Source organism: Staurois parvus, unplaced genomic scaffold (genome assembly GCF_062004578.1).
Source record: "Staurois parvus isolate SC_StPar_1 unplaced genomic scaffold, SC_StPar_1.0 ptg001122l, whole genome shotgun sequence".
NCBI lineage: Eukaryota > Metazoa > Chordata > Amphibia > Anura > Ranidae > Staurois > Staurois parvus.
The window spans coordinates 407,960-429,913 of record NW_028318918.1 but is presented as its reverse complement, the minus strand read 5'-3'; the positions used below and the strand labels follow the sequence as shown (position 1 = coordinate 429,913).

The following is a 21,954-nucleotide window of genomic DNA, read 5'->3' as shown; positions in this document are numbered from 1 at the left end:
AAGTGCAGCTCTTCTCACGCATGCGCAGTGGGCACCCGGCTGTGAAGCCGCAAGCTGTAGCTGCCCACACTAAAGATGCCGGCACCAGGGAGAGAAGACTTCCAGTGAAACCAGCGGTGGTGAGGACACCGCTGAACCAAGGGACAGGTAAGTGTCCGTATTTTGACCCTAGGTTCACACCTTTGCGGACCGCATTTTGCCCGTGACACGCAGGGAAAGGAGTCCCTGCACTACTTTGGAAAACGCAGCCGAGGTTCCCAGTACGGTTGCGTTTTCCAGTGCGGGCGGCGTGCCATTAGAACTAATGGCACCTGCCTGCGGGTCCACAATTCTCTGTGCGTGTGGTGCGGCTGCACGGATTTTCGTGCGGATCCGCAGCGGCACCACCTGCACAGATGTAAACCAGGGGGTAAAAGTCAGCAGCTACAGTTTTGTTTTTTTTTTTTTTTTTTTTTTTTTTTTTTGTAGCTGCTAATTTGTATTTTTTTTTTTTTAACTGAAACTCCGCTTTAAATCCTGGGCTCTCCTGTCCTGCCAGGAAGGGGCAGGGGGCACCCTTCCCACTGTTTGTAAAAGCAGTCCAGCAGCTAATTAGTGCTGAGATTGCCATTACATTACAGAGCAAAAAAGATACCGCGATGATGCCTAGCTGAAGGCATCATCCGGGTATCTTCACTCAAAAGTCATATGATGTCCTACAGGTGGGAAATAGTTGGAAAAAAAAAAAGGTTGATCACTTTTAATGGCGCCTACAGTTTGCGTAGCGCTGTACAAAATGAAGGCAGATCGTGCCATTACAATTCAATACAGGAGGGATTAGAGGGTCCTGCTTATGAGAGCCTACTGCTCGGTGTTTTGGCTTTGACATCGTTTGTTGATTTAGTTGCTTACTGTATCATTTTTAAGTGTATGTGTATATTATTATGGTTTATATTTAACTACTTTAGGCTATATTCAGCTTACAGTAACAGATGCTATAATAAACCTCCTCATACATTTTATCCTCAGCAGATCACCCCTTCATTTATTATATGACATGCCTTCCACCCATTCATTATGTCCGGACAGTTTGAGTGTAGGAGAACTCATCTAATGACTGGTTAGCCAGTTTTTTTTTTCTCTCCCTACGGTAAAGATTTAAAGAAGAACTTTAGGCTGGCCATACACTAAACAATTTCTTTACAAATTTCTGTCCGATTTCTGCCCAATTTCCTTTAGATTTACCTTCAACTGTGTAGTGCAAGGGCCCGCCTAATTGTGTACAATTGAAAGTGTTGTTTAGGTTTGACCTCATATTATATGCTTTTTGGCAAATCTAAAGGAAAAGTGTACAAGAAAATTGTATCATGTATGGCCAGCCTAAAGTTCAAACTTTTTTTTTTCTCTTTGGATATGGTAATGGAGCGTTATAACCCCTGTCAGGTTTTTTTTTTTTCTTTTTGACACGTGTCTCACATTGCAGAGATTTCTCTTACGTTTCTTGCCCCATAGCCAAAACAGGAAGTGAGAGGAAATCCCTACAAAGTAATGTTGTCACCAGAGCTTGTGTCCCCATTGGAAGATTTCCCCTCTATTCCTGTTCTGGGGACAACCCAAAATTTGGGATTTTCTTTCACTTTTGGTGATCACGGTAAACAGGACTGATAGGGTGAATCTGCCTAATGGGGAAACAGGCAGCAATAAATTCGGATGGGTTTTAATTTCTTTCCTCTTTATCGAGAACTGGAAAAAAAATTGCCTTCAGTTGTACTGTAAAGCTGGTCTGCACATTTAATGTACCTTTTAAATCACAGCTTAAAACTTCAAGTCCTGAACTACTAGCCAGGCCTTAAGAGTTACTCACCACCAACAAACACACACAAACGGAGACACCTGTACACACACACAGACATGTACATACACACACGCACAGAGACACATGTGCACAGAGACAGACATGTACATACACACACGCACAGAGACACATGTACACACACACAGACATGTACATACACACACACGCACAGAGACACATGTGCACAGAGACAGACATGTACATACACACACGCACAGAGACACATGTACGCACACACAGACATGTACATACACACGCACAGAGACACATGTACACACACACAGACATGTACATACACACAGGCTCAGAGACACATGTACACACACACACACATACAGACACATGTATACACACATAGGCACGAACAGACAAGCATACACACAGATACATGTAGATACACAGAAATACACACGCACAGACACGTGTACATACACACAGACACATGTACATATATACACATGTACGTACACAGGCACATGTGTACACACACACATACATGTACATACATGCAGACTTATGTACATGCATACACAGACACACACACACACACACGCACGCTGTTAAGTGCTCTCTCCTCTCCCCTGAAGCCACCACTGTCTGACATAGAGGATCATTGAGCAGAGTGAGCTGAAAACAGACAGACAGACACTATAAAAAGTTGCAGTACTTCGTTGTTCACTCACAGATCTGGGTACTGCACTCTAGGGGGAGGCAGAGAACACAGCACACACTCCTTGCTTTGCTTTCACTGCGCTCCGCTATTGAGCAGTCTGACGGCTCCCACTGCCAATGACAGATCCGGCCTGAGCTCCGAGCCTGCTCAGCAAGACGGCCCTGGGGGACACACTCGCCCCCACCATAATTTCCACTCGCCATTGGCGAGAAGGCGGGTGGAAATTTCAAGGCCTTTTTTAAATAGTTCGTTTGGGCTGAGCTGTAATGACGTGTAGCCTATCTCTGCCTCCTGTGTAGCCTATCTCTGCCTTCTGCCGCATCTCTTTTACTTCGGCAGCAGTCTCCTGATGGTGCTAAACATCCGTCTCTGAGACTGCTAGTACACTGATCACTGTGAATCGCTTGCGCAACACCTCCTCCATTCATTAAAATGCTCTTTGACTCGAGGAGATGCCAATGATAGTCACAATCTCTCCTGCTCCAGTCACCAAACGTTTTAGATGCTGCTCCCTACACCTCCTGCATTCAGAAACAAACTTGCATTTATTGAAAAGAATTCTGTGTCTGGAGGAGGGGAGATTGTGACGGTCTTCCCCACCTCATCCAATCACAGAGCAGCTTGCATTCGTTAACCTCTTCCTGCCAGGCATACACATATAGGTGAGTTTTAATGCCGAATGGGCACATACTGTATATGCGTCCCTATGTAAACACATTACTATGCTGAGAGCGAGCTCCCATGGTTCTGTACTGGGAGCACGCGTACTGTGCGCTCCCAGCACACCGACAGTTCCCGGTCACTGTTCACAATCTGGAGCCAGAGGCACAGGCAGCCGATCATGTGACTTCTGTAATAGGTGATCAGGAAGCAGCGGTAAGGATTTAATACTTACCCCTTTCCAAACTGTCTTCTGTAGCGCCAGTGGCTTAAACATCTTCAGAATCCAATGCCTGGTCCCCTGCTGAACCACTTTGGTTCCTTCCTCTGGTCTCTTTTGTGTATGGATCAGGGGAATGAACCACAGCATGTAGAGGGGGGACCAGGCATCCAATACAGCCACAAGTTCTCCAGAAGATAACAAAGATCGGTGATGTGGGAGGGGTTATTAACCTTTTTACTTTACCGAAATTAATATTCTGATATTAAAAAAAAAAAGTGAGTCAGTTCAAGACTTTTACGCTTTATTGACCTCATAATTGTTCATTTATATCTCTGCAGCTAACTACTACTCTTCAAAGATGGCCGACGCTGTTCATTACATCCACCTGCAGAACTTCAGTAAGAGTCTCCTGGAGACCCTGAATGCCCAGCGTCTTGGTGGTCATTTCTGCGATGTCACCGTGCATATCCATGACGCAACTCTACGAGCCCATCGCTGTGTGTTGGCGGCAGGAAGCCCCTTCTTCCACGACAAGCTTCTCCTGGGTTACTCTGAGATTGAAGTCCCACCGGTGGTACCAACTCAGGTGGTACAGCAGTTGATAGAGTTCATGTACAGCGGGTCGCTGGTTGTAGCCCAATCCGAGGCTCTGCAGATCTTGACAGCAGCCAGTATCCTTCAGATTAAAACTGTCATAGACGAATGCACACAGATCATATCACAAAGTAGGGCGAACAAGCCCGTGACTATTGGTGCCGCGATGGCTCCTTGTGGACCTCAGAGTCGCTCCTCCATGAACAAAATCCAAGAGCAGCCCAACAAGGAGGCAGACTGCTCAGCGACTTTGACGATAAGAGACTCGAGTTGCTCCTTGCCGTCGTCTTTACGATCCAACGACATGGAAATCATGTCTCAGATGGGGACGGTTAGCGAAGTGCCTAAGTTGCTTTGCGCCTCGGAAGTGCGCTACAAGTTGAGGGACATGCTGTCGTCGCAGCAGCGCCAGATTCCAGAAGTCCGGGAGATCACAGTTTCAGAAGTGGAGCACGTCTCGGACAACGACGGAATGTCAACGGCTTACTTGACTCAAGCGGAGGCTCCGCAGAGCTGCCACAGCCGGAAACAGCGCCAGCCGGTACGTCTCCAGATCTCCGACTCTGTCCCTGTGATCATCAAGGATGAAGAGGAGGAAGAAGAGGAAGATGATGATGGGAACGGCAAAGAGGATACCGAGGATGAAAAGGCGGCGGTGTTCACGGAGTGTAGCGGAGGGTTTACCAGCTGCAGCGAAAACGAGAAAGTCAGAAGTCCGGACGATAAAGTCCGTAACGCGGGCAATGGACGGAAAGACTCCACGAACGGTCAGATTGAATTTTCTGCTGAGGGACAGGACTTCTTTTCCAATCAGGATGTCTTTTCAGAAACCTTTATTCCTCCTTGGCAAAGTGAAGAGAACCTGTCCGAGGGCAATAGGGAGACTGCAATGGAAAACGCGGACAAATTCAGGCCGGACTGCAGTTTAGAGAGCTCCAGCCTCAGGAACCTGGCTGTAGTGGCTAGCTCTGACTTCAAGGCCAACCCCCCCTTTAATGCCCGAGTCGGGGAATCCAGGGGGCTTCCGTTTGTGGCGTCTGTCCTTAATCGAGAGCTCAAGAACTCTGTTTCGGCTGCTGTGGCCACCAGTTCTTCCAGTATTTTCCAGTTCCACCTGACACACCCGAACCAAAATCCGTCTGGAGTCACACAGGGTTTTTTCAGCGTGCAGCAAGAAGGCTCCGGCAATGTTGTCCAAATGAACTCAAACATAGTCCCTGGAAACTTGCAGAACGACCAGACCCAGCGCCCGGGACCCTCACGAAACCCTGAACCGTCCTATGTCTGCAGTCACTGTCAGAAAACCTTCAGCTCTCGGAAGAACTACACCAAACACATGTTCATCCATTCTGGTAAGTGCTTTGTGATTGATTTGTAGCTGTAACTTACAGCTATAGTAACCCCAAAACCAAAACTGTAATATATTGCAGCTTACCATTCATTAGATGTGGTGGCTGCATTAGTTTTCTTCTTTTAGGCTTTTTCCCCCTGCTGTTTTCACCTGGTGATCTGGCCAGTAACACCTCCTGTATTAGAGCGCCCCCACTTGGGATGAAGGGGCACCTTTGGACAGCAGCAGTCACTCTGGGGAAAGGGCAGTGTTAGATGTACTAGCAGATTTAGATACACTGGCAGATTGAAGCCAAACTCCGGCTAGCACTTTATTCCTCCTTGGCGAAGTGAAGAGAACCTGTCAGAGGGTAATAGGGAGACTTCAATGGACAAAGACCTTCTGTATTAGAGTGCCCCCACTTGGGTGAAAGAGCACCGGGGCTCCTTTGGACAGCAGCAGGCAATTTGGGGAAAGGGCGGTGTTAATGTACTAGCAGATTTAGATACACGGGCAGATTGAAGCCAAACTCCGGCTAGCACTTTATTCCTTCTTGGCGAAGTGAAGAGAACCTGTCAGAGGGTAACAGGGAGACTTCAATGGACAAAGACCTTCTGTATTCGAGCGCCCCCACTTGGGATGAAGGAGCACCTTTGGACAGCAGCGGTCAGTCTGGGGAAAGGACAGTGTTAGATGTACTAGCAGATTTAGATACACTGACAGATTGAAAACATACTCTGGCTAGCACTTTATAATCCATTACAGCAAACAGTTTTTTTTTTCCTTTTTGGGATAAAGGTTTTGCATAAAAAAAAAAGTAAAAGCTGATCATTGTAAGTGCCCGTCAGTGGTAAATGGTTTCTCGTTTCTGTAAACTGATGCATTTGGAAGAGAGCTTGTTTTTTTTGAAAAACAGTCTTGCTTACCAGATAACCAAGTGAAAATAAAGGGAAGAAAGCCTTAAAAAGGGAAACTAGTGCGGCCACCACATCTTAGAATCGGTAAGCTGCGATATAATAAATGTTTGGTTTTAATACCGCTTTAAAGGGAAATTCCAGCCAACCATTTAAAAACAACAAAGTCTTTGGCAAGAATCTGTCCATTTTGTCCTAAATTATTACAATTCTACAGGGTTGATCCCCTTTATCCTTATGTCATATGTCAGAGAGTGACTCTTGAAGCTGAGAGTTGGAGGTGAAAGCGCCCCCTGAGAGATGATAGCTGCTTCTCTTTCAGTTGCCTGAGCTCAAGCTGATAAACATACTGCTTTCCAGCTCCTTACTTTTTCCACCCAGGGCTTACTCTTGTGGCCATACTGCTCTGGTAGGTCACAGATGTGCTTGTAGTTTTGCACTCCTGTGCTGAAGCCTGCTATCGGCTGATCTCACAGAGCCAGTCCAGGCTATGCAGGGATCACGACAACAATGACGGGATCCCCCCCAAATGTCTGGACTGCTAGCTTCTCAACACGCTGCTGAGATCCTGAACCAGCCTCCCCCACCCCCACTTCAGCCCGGCGCTCCAGTGAGAGCTGGAGGGGCAGAGCAATGGAGCCAGTGACTGACTGTCACCGCTTTCTGTTCGGGGTGGGCCTGAGAACTGAGTGATCTTTGTTCGCTCAGTTTTTGCTGTAGAGATAATGGGGAGCAGCTGCATGTCGTTGCCTCTTCACTGCCTGTTTTAGGCCTGAAAATGCCAGTCCACTGCGCTGCAGTTGCATGCAGTGAAGGATGGTTGTGGCGCAGCTCCATTTACTCGAATGGGTCACTTTCGGTGGTGGTGGTGGTGCTGTTTGCCAACTGCGATAGCCCATTTAATTTTTGCCGTGATACAAAGCACCCTGGTTGCAGCTCTGAGCAGCTGCATGGCCTTGTTTAGGTGGGCTACTGGGGGGGGGCTGTAAAACCTCAACTTAACCATTTGCTTTTGTCACCCATTGGCTGCCTATGAGACTGCACCCTCAACCTACAGCAACACCATTAGACAAAATAGTAAAATCTTTTTTCTTTTCACATTTTTTAAAATATTTTTTTACATTAGATTGTGAAGAAAAAATATTTCTGTATACAAATAATAAAATAATTTTGCTAGACAATATTGCAAAAGTGAGGCTTATTATTAATAATAATAATAATTTTTTTTTTTGTGTAATTCCATTTTTTTTTTGCAAGGTTCAGATAAAATACAAACACTGACCAGATACGTATAGTCACATCATCAATAAATTTTCGAGTGTAAAAGCCTGACCATAACTGCCAAAGCAGCAATCTGAGAAAAAGATAACCAACAAAATAGTCCAATACCAAAACCTAGCAAAGGACATTCACATAGACTTCTCTTGTAGACCGTGAAATCCAATGAGTAACATTTAAATAAGAGGCAACATATGTTGTAGTATCCAATAAAGACCACATCCGTATAGCACAGCCAGTTATTGGCAGCATTGCTCTGTTCCATTGTAAATGTTGAGTAGATGGGGAGGAAGAGTGTGAACAAAATGAGGGGTAGGGAAGGAAGGGGCAGGAGGGGAGAGAAAGGGCATGGGGATAAAGGCGTTGGCAAGGTCGCAGGGTCGCCCCTGTGCCGGGCAAGGTCGCAGGGTCGCCCCTGTGCCGGGCAAGGTCGCAGGGTCGCCCCTGTGCCGGGCAAGGTCGCAGGGTCGCCCCTGTGCCGGGCAAGGTCGCAGGGTCGCCCCTGTGCCGGGCAAAGTCGCAGGGTCGGCAGAGATTCACAAGGAGGTGAGACTTACTTTGTCGCCCAAAAATGTACGTCATTCTGGACTCAAACCTCTCCTTCCAACCTCATGTCAGATCACTTACAAACACATGCAGGCTCCACCTCCACAACATCGCCAAGATACTCCCCTTCCTTACCCCAGACACCACTAAACTACTCGTTCACTCCCTGATTATCTCACGCCTCGACTACTGCAACTCCCTCCTCACCGGCCTACCCCAGTGCAGGCTCTCCCCGCTTCAGACCATCCTGAACTGAGCGGCTAGACTCATTCACCTCACCAACCGCTCCACCTCTGCCACCCCCCTCTGCCTCTCCCTCCACTGGCTCCCTATTGCCCAACGCATCAAATTCAAACTACTCACTCTGACCTACAAAGCCATTCACAACACTGCCCCTGACTACCTCACCAACCTTATCACCAAGTACCACCCTACCCGTACCCTTCGCTCTTCACAGGACCTCCTTCTATCCTGGTCTCCTCCTCCCACGCACGAGTGCAAGACTTCTCCAGGTCCTCCCCCATCCTCTGGAACTCACTACCCCAATCCATCAGACTGTCGCCTTCCCTCCTCACCTTCAGACGCTCCCTGAAAACCCATCTCTTCAGGGAAGCCTACCCCTCCCTCAACAGCTGTTCTCCTTCATTCCTCCTACCACTCCATCCCCCACAGCTACTTCCTCCTGTACCACTACCCCCTCCCTCCTAGATTGTAAGCTCGAAAGAGTAGGGCCCTCTAACCCCTCGTGTGCTGTTGTTGTTGCTGTTCTGTTTCATGTATTGTCCCCCCCTCTATTGTACAGCGCTGAGCAATCCCTTTGGTGCTATATAAACTCGATGTAATAATAATAATAATATTGCATGCATTACTTTGCTATCACAAGTATTGACAGTTATTGCGGAGTCAATCGGGCCCAGGGGCGGACTGACAATTCATGGGGCCCTCGGGCAATAGGGGACCTTTGGGCCCCTGTGTCCTTGCCTAAACTCAAAAAAGCCTATGAAAAAGGTACCAGGGGCATCTCGGGGCCCCCTACTGACCCTGGGCCCTCGGGCAGTGCCCGAGTTTCCAACTGGTCAGTCCGTCCTTGATCGGGCCATAGCTGAAATGTAAGAATTCCTTTGGTCCACAAGGGGAATACAGGTGAGAAGCTTTTTGTAGAATTACTGTACACATTAAATATAGCATATGAAGATTTCAACAAAGAAAACCACCGGCCTTCTACGTAGGTTTCTGTGAAATAAACCTAAAAGCAGGGGAGATCAGATTACACATACTGCAGAATGAGTTTCAGGGGGTAACCTATTCCTCTCCTCTTTCTTAGTGGAGATGGAACCACCTGAATTGGTCTGTTATACACAGGCTGCTTCTAAACAAACATACAGCCATTACTGGGATTTCTCATAATAGGAAGGCCCAGTGTACTTTGGAAAGTGAGAATCAAGGATGCCCCTTTTAATACAGGTTTATGTAATCTAAGGCTTTTTTATAATAAAAAGTAGGTGAGCAAAACCATTAAAGTCCTTTAAAAATTTGTAAAATAAAGAGACCCCTCTATGTTCGGTTACAAAATGTTACCAAAGACTGGTTTTCAGGCATCAGACCCCCAGCCCTGGCTGCGTTGGCTGTTCTTGCCCGGCTTGTCTTTTTAGTGTTTTTACATCTTGTTTAGGAGATGATTTACATTCCAGTTTGAAGCTGAAATAGCAGAATGTTGGCCGCTTATAGCAACAGTGAGAGCTATTATTTCTGGCCTTAAATTGGCCCCTGAGCTTTTCTCCGGGGACTCTGCTCTGGTGTCAGGCAATGGTTTCTATCATGCTCCATACATAGACTGAGGCGGTGTATGAGGGGGTCACTGTTCCAAATATATCACATAGGCACTTTCTGTTGGGCTCAGGCTCCAAGTACTTCATTGCAAAGGCTGCTGTTTTCAGGTCCCCCCAGACAGGAGAAGCATGGCACAATCTGACCATTTTGTACACGATTGGACATTATAGAAGACGTTCCAATCCCTCCATCCTTCTGTCAGCCTGGATGTAGCTGTAACCTCGTACTGCTCCCCACGTGCCATAAACACAACTTATCAGAGCATTCATGTTGGGGAAAGGCCCGGCTGACACCCCCCGAGTACTTATGTATTACTGTTAGGTTAAAGAAGAACTCCAGGCATGGCTGTTTATATGTGGTCTCATTGGTCCAGCTTGGGCCAAAGTAACTCTATATATACCTGGCCAATGTCCCTGGAAGATGGAAATACCTACTACACTGCTACTACTAAACTTTTACTACACTTTTACTGCAGTGCTGCTACACTTTTACTGCAGTGCTGCTACACTTTTACTGCAGTGCTGCTACACTTTTACTGCAGTGCTGCTACACTTTTACTGCAGTGCTGCTACACTTTTACTGCAGTGCTGCTACACTTTTACTGCAGTGCTGCTACACTTTTACTGCAGTGCTGCTACACTTTTACTGCAGTGCTGCTACACTTTTACTGCAGTGCTGCTACACTTTTACTGCAGTGCTGCTACACTTTTACTGCAGTGCTGCTACACTTTTACAGCAGTGCTGCTACACTTTTACTGCAGTGCTGCTACACTTTTACTGCAGTGCTGCTACACTTTTACTGCAGTGCTGCTACACTTTTACTGCAGTGCTGCTACACTTTTACTGCAGTGCTGCTACACTTTTACTGCAGTGCTGCTACACTTTTACTGCAGTGCTGCTACACTTTTACTACACTTTTTATACCACACTTTTTATACCACACTTTTTATACTACACTTTTACTACACTTTTTTACTACACTTTTACTACAATTTTTATACCACACTTTTTATACTACACTTTTACTACACTTTTTTACTACACTTTTACTACAATTTTTATACTACACTTTTTATACTACACTTTTACTAAACTTTTACTGCAGTGCTACTACACTTCTACTAGAGCAGTGGTGGACAACTGCGGCCCTCCAGCTGTCTTGGAACTACATGTCCCATGAGGCATTGAAAGGCTGACAGTTGCATCATGACTTGCAGAGGCAAGATGTGACTTGTAGTTCCACAACAGCTGGAGGGCCACAGTTTGCCCACCCCTGTACTAGAGTGATCTCCACTTCCAGGTCCAGTGCTGAGCGGTTCTCCTGATGCATTCTGAACACAGCAGGTCGGCCGCTCTGCAGAGCCACCATTCAGGGAATGCTTTCTATTTTCTGAACGAATGTTCTCTGATTGGTCGAGGCGAAGAGCGTGACATCCCATCTCCACATCTGTCCAATCAAAGAGCGCTTTGCATACTTTCAGAAAATACCTGGAATTCTTCTTTAAAGGATAAGTTCACCTTTTGGACAAAAATAATAAATGCACATTTTTTTTTTTTTCAGGTAAAAAAAAATGTGCATTTTATTTTTATCCAAAGGAACCTCTAAAGCATTTCATCAGCGATCAGTAGATCTCCTTAGGGATACACCGAAATATTTTGTTCAAAAACACCCCTTTTGGTCTTTGGATGAAATTTTAAAAAAAGCACCGATACAGGTGCCGAAAAAAACCCGCCCCTCGCTGCCGCCGCTCGGTAGTTCTCAGAATTACATGAGAAACCATCGAGCGATCCCGGTGCTGAGCATAGAGATGAGTGAAGGAAAGATGGCATCCACTCCTCTCTATGCACTTGGAGGACCGAAGCGATGTCACTTCCGATTCTGGCCATGGTATTTTTTGTTTTGTTTTGTTTTTTTTGATCCAGTGCTTTACATTGCAGAGGAGAGATGTGGGGTCTTATTGACACATCTCTCCTTAAAGAGGACCTGTCACTAATTTCTATCACAGTGGATGCATGCATTTCTTGTGATAATAAGTGATGAAATCTTTTTTTTTTTTTTTGTTTTAAAGGGACAGTGCAAAAAAAAAATTTAAATTTTGAAAAAAAAAAGTTTAAAGTGCCCCCGTTCCCCCCCATGCTCGAACGGTGTGGTGAAAGCATATGTAGGCCACGCCCATATGTAAATGATGTTCAAACCACACACGCGAGGTATCGCCAGGAACGTCAGAGCAAGAGCAATAATTCCCGCACTAGACCTCCTCTGTAACTTTACACTGCTAACCTGCAGACATTTTTAAAGCATTACCCATGGAGATTTTTAAGTACCGCAGTTTCACGCCATTCCACGAGCGTGCGCAATTTTAAAGCGTGACATGTTGGGTATCTATTTACTCGCCGTAACATCCTGTTTAAAATTTTACCAAAAAATTGGGGTATATATATTTTTGTTTTTCTTAATTAAAGTGTATTTTTTTCCAAAAATTCATCATTTTTAAAAACTGCGCGTTTTGGTTTTCAGCCAAGTGCATTTTGAATTTTCAGTTTCGGCAGCACAATTTTCATTTCGGTGCTCCACTAGATCTCCTGCAGACCTGTCAAAATATCTGCTTGCTGTACGGGATGTACGGTCAAGCAGATATTCTGACAGGAAGCTTCAGTGAACTACCATGGCAACACCGTGACAGTTCATTGAAAAGTACAAGCCGACAGTCGGGAGCCTCGCGCGGCCACACTGTTTTCAATTCTGACAATACGGGGAGAAGTCTCCCTGTACTATCTGTCAATGGGGGGGCGGCGGACGTGGCTGCAGCTATGGGAACGTGTTACATGTTCCACCCTAAAAACAGGTGGAACATGTAACATGTTCCAAAGGTGAACTTACCCTTTAAGGCCTCATTCACACATGCTTTTGTGGACAAACTATACATTTCCTGTGGGCGATTCAGTGTCGTCAATGCAAACAGTTGCAGGCAGGAAACCCCCTACAGAGCAATGAGAGGGCGGCCGCGCCTGTACCTGTTCAGTTACAATCAGCCTTGCAGCGATTACCTGTGGTTGGTCAGCCATGGATGCAAACAGTTTGCTTCAAGGGCTGACCATCCACAGGTAATCAGTACAAAACCAGCATGTAATCAGACATGCAATGATTACCTGTGGATGGTCAGCCCTTGAAGCAAACTGTTTGCATTCATGGCTGACCAACCACAGGTAATCGCTGCAAGGCTGATTACATGCTGGTATTGTAAGTTATTATTATACAGGATTTATATGGCGCCAACAGTTTGCTCAGCACTTTACAATATAACAGGAGTCAATACAAGAGGGTTAGGAGGGCCCTGATCCTGGGAGCTTGCAATCTAAGAGGGAGGGGCTGGTGGTTCAAAAGGTAGTAACTGTGGGAGATGGACTGGTAGGAGGAGTAGAAGATTCCATTATTAGCCGAGGGCAGGATAGGCTTCCCTGAAGCGAGAGGTTTTCATAGATCGCCTAAAAGTGAGCAGAGTAGGCAATAGTCTGATAAATTGGGGTAGAGAGTTCCAGAGGATGGGGGAAGCTCTGGAGAAGTCCTGGAGACTAGCATGGCAGGAGGAGACAAGGGAGCTAGAGAGCAGGAGGTCGTGCGAGGAGCGGAGAGTACGGTTTGGGTGATAACTAATATTATAATTATTGTTAGTATTTTGAATTTTATTTGTTCGGTGAGGGGAAGCCAGTGGAGGGATTGGCAGAGAGGGGTGGAGGACACGTAGTGGAGGCCAGTGGAGGGATTGGCAGAGAGGGATGGAGGACACTGAGTGGAGGTCAGTGGAGTAATTTGGCAGAGAGGGGTGGAGGACACTTGAGTGGAGGCCAGTGGAGGGATTGGCAGAGAGGGGTGGAGGACACGTAGTGGAGGCCAGTGGAGGGATTGGCAGAGAGGGGTGGAGGACACGTAGTGGAGGCCAGTGGAGGGCTTGGCAGAGAGGGATGGAGGACACTGAGTGGAGGCCAGTGGAGGGATTGGCAGAGAGGGGTGGAGGACACTGAGTGGAGACCAGTGGAGGGATTGGCAGAGAGGGGTGGAGGACACTGAATGGATGGATTGGCAGAGAGGGATGGAGGACACTGAGTGGAGGCCAGTGGAGGGATTGGCAGAGAGGGGTGGAGGCCATTGGAGGGATTGGCAGAGAGGGGTGGAGGACACTGAATGGATGGATTGGCAGAGAGGGATGGAGGACACTGAGTGGAGGCCAGTGGAGGGATTGGCAGAGAGGGGTGGAGGCCATTGGAGGGATTGGCAGAGAGGGGTGGAGGACACTGAAGGGTTGGTAAGGTGGATGAGGTTGATGTTGCGGAGGTTGAGGTGACAGGCTTTGGACGGTGATTGGATATGGGGCCAAAAGGAGAGTTCAGTGTCCAGGATTACACCTAGCACCTTGGCATGCGGGAATAGGTTGATAGTTGAGCTGTTGATCTTGACAGAGAAGTCTGGGGCAGGTGGGGGAGGGAATATTCTGAGGTCTGTTCTGAATAGATTGAGTTGCAGGATGTGGTGTGACATCCAGTCCGATGTGTCTGTTCGTAAATTAGTGATGTGTGAGGACACATGAAAGAAAAGCAAAACCAACGCTCAGGTCCATAAACGTCCCAGGGACACGGTAACGGTCACTCGCTGAGGTGCAGCCCTCTAAAGATCGGGGAATCTTGATAATACTGGAAAAGAGCAAAAAAAGGGCGCACTCTCCTCGTGCATTACCATGATAAAAAAGAATTTCTTGAGAATGACAAAAGTGTATAATCACAAACCAAGAATCATTTATAAAAGCAAGGAGCCAATGGGACAGTCCCAGCAAGCGGTGGTCTTCCGACCGGGTGTGCTAACGCGTTTCAGGAGACAAGCTCCCTTCCTCAGAGCTGATGGAGGGAGCTGAGGGGTAGAGGGATTGATTTGGGTGCAGGGATGTGCGACTGCTATCGCCCGATGCCCAGGACATGCAGTCTCGGGCGCCGGGCAGGTAGGTGTTTTTTCGCATTTAGCCCAGGTGTGGGCAAGCAGCCGGGCTCATCTGTCAGGTGGAAGCATTCGGGCAGCAGCACTTCCACGCAGCCCTCAGTGCCAGCCGCTGTATCTTTTACTTAAATTTTGCGTTTCCTAGACCTTTGTGATAATATCGTGTGACATAAAAATTGGAGCTACCGCTATTTTATTCTCTAGGATCTCTGATTTCCGAAAATATATAATGCTGAGGGTTTTATGTTCTCTTCGGGCCTTAACTGATTTTTTTTAAACGTGTGCAAAGAGATGCAAAAACAGCTCTGGCAGCGAAAGGGATAAACTGGACACTCCCCTTTCCTGACGAGCACCTAATTGGTGCTCATTACACTGCAAGGTCCTCTCCCCCCTTCTAGTCCCCGGGTGTGGTGCTGGAGACAGGTAGAGAAAGGAGGAGGACATAAACGTTTAATAGTTTTAACATTGCGCTTTTTAAGTCACCATAAAGCCCCTTTTGTTTTTAAAAGCCCCGACATTACCTAAAACAGATTTAAATACGGTTTTAGTTAAAATTTGTGGTTTTTTTTTATCAGGACAAGTAAATTGTCATGAGGGACAAGTAGATTGGGACACCGATTTAGTCCCTGGACAAGTAGTTTTTTTTCAAAAATTTCCACACCCCTGGGGCGCCATGAGTATAGAAATAGTATTGGTAGGGCAGCACAGTGGCTAAATGGCTAGCAGTTCCGCTTGGTAGTTCTCGGGTCGCTGGTTCGAATCCCAAACACAGCACCACCTGCCTGGAGTTTGCATGTTCTCCCTGTGCCTGCGTGCATGTTCTCCCTGTGCCTGGGTACTCTGGTTTTCTCCCACACTCCAAAGACATGCTAGTAGGTTAATGGTCTCCTGTCTAAATTGGCCCTAGTATGTGTATGTATGAATGTGAGTTAGGGACCTTAGATTGTACTCCCCTTGAGGGTTAGGGACTGATGTGAATGTACAATATATATGTAAAGCGTTGCGTAAATTGACGGCGCTATATAAGTACCTAAAATAAATGGAAATCATGGAAGACGATCAACTGACCCAGGTGGAGGTGTAGATGGAGAGTAGGAGAGGTGCAATAACAGAACTTTGAGGGATCCAAACAGAAAAAGGAAGAGGAGAGGAAGAAGAATTGTAAGTGACAATGAATGTGCGGTGGGATAGGTAGGATGAGAAACCGCAAAGAGTACAGTCATGGAGACCAAAGGAGTGGAGTTTTTTGAGGATGATGGGGTGGTCCACTGTGTCAGACAGCAGAGAGGTCCAGGAGCAGGAGTACAGAATAGTGTCCATTAGTTTTAGCTGTTAGTAGATCATTTGTGAGCTTTAGGTGAGCAGTTTCCGTGGTGTGCATGTAGACAGGAAGTGGCAGAAAGAGACTGAAGGAAATCGGTAGCTGCTAGATATTTAAAACTATTTAAAAAAATAATGGTGAAGACAATAGTTTTGTACAGCTTAAAAAATCACGGCAATCATTTGATATTCATTGCTTGAGCAATGTCAGCCAGTTAGGGTTTAGTTATAAATGACTTATAAAAATAACCATCCGGCCTGTTCTGTCACACGGGGAAGAAATTCCTTCATTTTGGAGTCGTCTGCCGAGCAAAATAATTGCAGCGAATTCTTTCCATTACATCTTAAATCAGTAGGACATGTGTTTAAATTCTTCCAGAGTATAAATGTTTCCTGGCAGATATGTCTGCTGTACAATTGGCTGCAGTATCCTCCTTGTAGAAATGTAGATAAACAGACCTCCATCTTTAAATATTATCATTCTAAAATGCAAATATTTCTCCACTCTATAAAATTTTATATTTTTCTAAACTACTTTTTTGGTGAGGAAGTTCAGTGAACCAAATTGTTAATCTGCAGAAGTTACAACTGAATCTTCAATATGTAAATGAGAAGACCGTAATTAGAAGATAATACTGGGATGGTAACAAACAATGGGCAAAACACAAAAAAAAAAGTTCAGGTGTGTGTGTGTGTGTATATATGTGTGTGTGTGTGTATATGCGTGTGTGTGTATATATATATATATGTGTGTGTGTATATATATATATATGTGTGTGTGTGTATGTGTGTGTGTGTGTGTATATATGTGTGTGTGTGTATATATGTGTGTGTGTGTGTATATATATGTGTGTGTGTGTGTGTATATATGTGTGTGTGTGTGTGTGTATATATATATATATATGTATATGTATATGTGTGTGTATATATATATAAAATTCAGAGTGCACTTGACTGAAAACCAACGTTTTTGGAGATGCCTCACGTGTGTGGTTTGAACATCGCTTACATATGTGGGCGTGGCCTAAGTATGCGGTCACCACTGCACGGGAGCACTTTAAATTTTTTTTTTTTTTTTACACTGTTCCTTTTTAAAATATTTTGTAATCACTTTTATTCCTATCCCAAGGATTCCAGTAATGACAGGTCCTCTTTATGGAGAGATATGGAGTCAATAAGACCCCACATCTCTCCTCTGCAGTGTAAAGCGTTAGATCAAAAAAAGCATTGATCTAGTGCAGTGGTCGGCAAGCCGCGGCTCGCGAGCCACATGCGGCTCTTTACCCACTCTAATGCGGCTCTTCTGTGTGCCGGGCGCCTGCTCCCCTCCCTCCTCTCGGTCGGCCGCTCCCCTGCCTCCTCTCGGTTGGCAGCCCCAAAAGTCCGCGCGGACCTTTTAATCCGGCCCGCGGATGTGGCTGTCAGGATGTGTGTAGGCGGGGCAGCGTGCCGAACGTGAGGGGAGCTAGGCTCCTCTCACAGTCCGCCCTGAAGACCCGAACGGCGCGGGAAGACAGCGAGAGGAACGCAAAAGGTAAGTGAATTGACACGGGGGACTTGGCTTACTAGAAGGGGGGGGGGGGGAATAGTACTGTGGGGGATGAAATACTATATGAGGGATGAAATACTTTATGAGGGATGAAATACTATATGAGGGATGAAATACTATATGAGGGATGAAATACTATATGAGGGGATGAAATACTATATGAGGGATGAAATACTATATGAGGGATGAATTACTATATGGGGGGATGAAATACTATATGAGGGATGAAATACTATATGGGGGGATGAAATACTATATGAGGGATGAAATACTATATGGGGGGATGAAATACTATATGGGGGGATGAAATACTATATGAGGGATGAAATACTATATGGGGGGATGAAATACTATATGAGGGATGAAATACTATATGAGGGATGAAATACTATATGGGGGGATGAAATACTATATGAGGGATGAATTACTATATGAGGGATGAATTACTATATGAGGGATGAAATACTATATGAGGGATGAAATACTATATGAGGGATGAATTACTATATGGGGGGATGAAATACTATATGGGGGGATGAATTACTATATGGGGGGATGAATTACTATATGGGGGGATGAAATACTATATGAGGGATGAAATACTATATGAGGGATGAATTACTATATGGGGGGATGAATTACTATATGGGGGGATGAAATACTATATGAGGGATGAAATACTATATGGGGGGATGAAATACTATATGAGGGATGAAATACTATATGGGGGGATGAAATACTATATGAGGGATGAAATACTATATGAGGGATGAAATACTATATGGGGGGATGAAATACTATATGGGGGGATGAAATACTATATGAGGGATGAAATACTATATGAGGGTCGAAATACTATATGAGGGATGAATTACTATATGGGGGATGAAATACTATATGAGGGATGAAATACTATATGGGGGATGAAATACTATACGGGGGATGAAATACTATACGAGGGATGAAATACTATACGGGGGATGAAATACTATACGAGGGATGAAATACTATACGGGGGATGAATTGCTATGGGGGATGAATTACTATGGGGGATGAATTACTATATGGGGGATGAATTACTATGGGGGATGAATTACTATATGGGGGATGAATTACTATATGGAGGATGAATTACTATGGGGGATGAATTACTATGGGGGATGAATTACTATATGGGGGATGAATTACTATGGGGGATGAATTACACTATGGGGGATGAATTACTATATGGGGGATGAATTACTATGGGGGATGAATTACTATATGGGAGATGTATTTTCAGTTTTAAAAATGTGGCTCTCAAAATAAATTTCAATCATGGTTTTGGCGAGATTTGGCTCAGTTGAAAAAAAAGGTTGCCCACCACTGATCTAGTGCTTTAAAAAACAAAATGGCCGTGTTTACAAGGCATCGGAACCAGAAGTGACATCGCTCCGGTCCTGCAAGGGCATAGAGATGAGTGGAGGCCATCTTTTCTTCACTTATCTCTATGCCCAGCGCCAGGATCGTTCAGTGGTTTCTCAGGGTAAGGTTCATAACTATCGAACAGTGAGGGGCGGGTATCGGTGCTTTTTTTTGTTTTCATATCGGCCAAAGGCCGATAGGGGTGTTTTCAGCCGACACGTTTCGGGCATCGAAATTTCGGTTTATCCCTAATTTTTTTTTATGTATATCATTTTACAATTTTAAAGAGGTAAACGCTCAAGTTTTTTTTCACCATCATGCATTGTTTGCACAATGTGTGCAACCCCCCAAGTACTTACTTGAGTCCAGTCTCGATCTAGCAATGTGCAGGAGAGCCTTGGCTTTCCCGAGTCTCTCCCTCATTGGCTGAGACAGCAGTGGCCCCTGCTACTGTCAATCACAGTCAATGAGGAGAGAGGAGGTGGAGGGGGGGATCCACATCTGTGTGAATGGATGCACAGAGCAGCAGCTCAGGTGTGAGCCTGCTTGGGTGCCCCCATAGCAAGCAGCTTGCTATGGGGGAACTAGGCAGGAGGGAGGGGCTAGGAGCACCAGCAGGGGACCCGAGAAGAGCGGATCAGGACTGCTCTGTGCAAAACTACTGAACAGGGCAGGTAAGTATGACATGATTATTATTTCAAACAACAACAAAAAATTGCCTTTACAATCACTTTAATTCCTGGGATGAACTGTAAAAATATATTTGCTTACCTATACGTTAGCGACTGTTGTCACCTTCATAGTAGTCCCCTTGTGAAGCGACACACTTTTCTAGATGATTGCACCACCTCCAGAAACATTCCTGGAATTCATTTTCTGGAACGCTGCGCGGTATTTTTGTCACGGCGCACTGGATGTCCGGAATGTCATCGACTCTGTGTCCTTTTTAAGGCGGCTTTTTTTTTTTTTAATTTTGGAAAAAGCCAAATGTGGCAGAAGTGCTAAGTCAGGGGAATAAGGTAATTGGTCAAGTTTCAGAATGAATTTTTGGGCCAAAAACTCGCAAACATCTAAAACCACATGTGCAGGAGCATTGTCGTGGTGGAGAATCCACTTGTCAGGCCAGTGTTCCTGTCTTTTTTCCTCTGAACAGATTCCCATAACCTTTTCATTTTCCACATTTCCATCCGTCCTTTGCATTTTTGGTTTCCCATTTCTTGCAATATCTTTCCGCCCCTCCTATACCATTCAAAAACACTTGATTTCCTCATGGAATGTTCACCATAAGCTTGTTGTAACACAGCTAAAGTTCCACTCACACTTTTGACAATTTTCACTCAAAATTTGATGTTAATCCGCTGCTCCAGACTCCTCTCGTTCATTTTCTGCAAACAACGTAACACATACGTGTTATTTTTTTTCCTACTCTGTAAAGACTGAGCTAACTGGTCTGTGACCCAGGAGAGTAGCGCACGTTGCCTGTATTTGGGAACAGCACTCACATGGATGATAAATGGGGAGCAGCAGCTGTGTCGGTGCAGCCACTGCTCCCCAACTGACATGAATGGCAGAGCTATGTCGTCCTTGTCTAGGCAAGGATTCAGGAAATCACTGCTGGGGAGGAGCTTGTGTGTGCCCCACCTTCTCTGCTCCCACCCTCACTACCTTCCTGGCAATGCACTCTCTCTATAATTGCCCTACAGTGAGGTCGCAGGAGGTAAAATTGCCTAATTTTGTAAATAATGTGAAATATTTGTTATTATTATTATACAGGATTTATGTAGCGCCAACGGTTTGCTCAGCACTGTACATTATAATGGGAGACAATTCAGCAACAATACAGTTCAATACAAGAGGGATTTGAGGGCCTGATCCTTGGCGCTTACAATCTAGGAGGGAGGGGTGAATTGTACAGTAGGTAGTAACTGTGGGGGATGGACTGGTTGGAAGAGTAGAGGATTCCAGAATTAGCAAAGGGCGGGATAGGCTTCCCTGAAGAGATAGGTTTTCAGTGATCGTCTAAAGGCAAGTAGAGTAGGTGAAAGTCTGATAGATTGGGGTAGGGAGTTCCAGAGGATGGGTGACGCCCTGGAGAAGTCTTGGAGACGAGCATGGGAGGAGGAGATAAGGGAGCTAGAGAGTAGGAGGTCTTGCGAGGAGCGGAGAGTACGGTTAGGGTGATATTTAGAGATATGATCGGTTATGTAAGTTGGGACAGTGTTGTGGATTGCTTTATATGTCATTGTCAGTGTTTTGAATTTCATCCATTGGGCAACTGGGAGCCAGTGGAGGGATTGGCAGAGAGGGATGGAGGACACTGGGTGGAGGTCAGTGGAGGGATTGGCAGAGAGGGGTGGAGGACACTGGGTGGAGGTCAGTGGAGGGATTGGCAGAGAGGGGTGGAGGACACTGAGTGGAGGCCAATGGAGGGATTGGCAGAGAGGGATGGAGGACACTGAATGGAGGCCAGTGGAGGGATTGGCAGAGATGGATGGAGGACACTGGGTGGAGGTCAGTAGAGGGATTGGCAGAGAGGGGTGGAGGGATTGGCAGAGAGGGGTGGAGGGATTGGCAGAGAGGGATGGAGGACACTGGGTGGAGGTCAGTGGAGGGATTGGCAGAAAGGGATGGAGGACACTGAGTGGAGGCCAGTGGAGGGATTGGCAGAGAGGGGTGGAGGACACTGAGTGGAGGGATTGGCAGAGAGGGGTGGAGGACACTGGGTGGAGGTCAGTGGAGGGATTGGCAGAGAGGGGTGGAGGACACTGAGTGGAGGCCAGTGGAGGGATTGGCAGAGAGGGATGGAGGACAC

General features: G+C 45.9%; 1 protein-coding gene across 1 annotated transcript in view; it reads left to right on the top strand.

Moving 5' to 3' along the window:
• Window positions 1-21,954, top strand: part of ZBTB45 (zinc finger and BTB domain containing 45) — a 50,877-nt gene that overhangs the window by 8,099 nt on the left and 20,824 nt on the right. Inside the window, exon 2 of the mRNA XM_089658988.1 lies at window positions 3,729-5,336. Coding sequence (XP_089515114.1) covers window positions 3,729-5,336 — 1,608 coding nt within the window. The remainder of the gene's footprint in view (window positions 1-3,728; window positions 5,337-21,954) is intronic.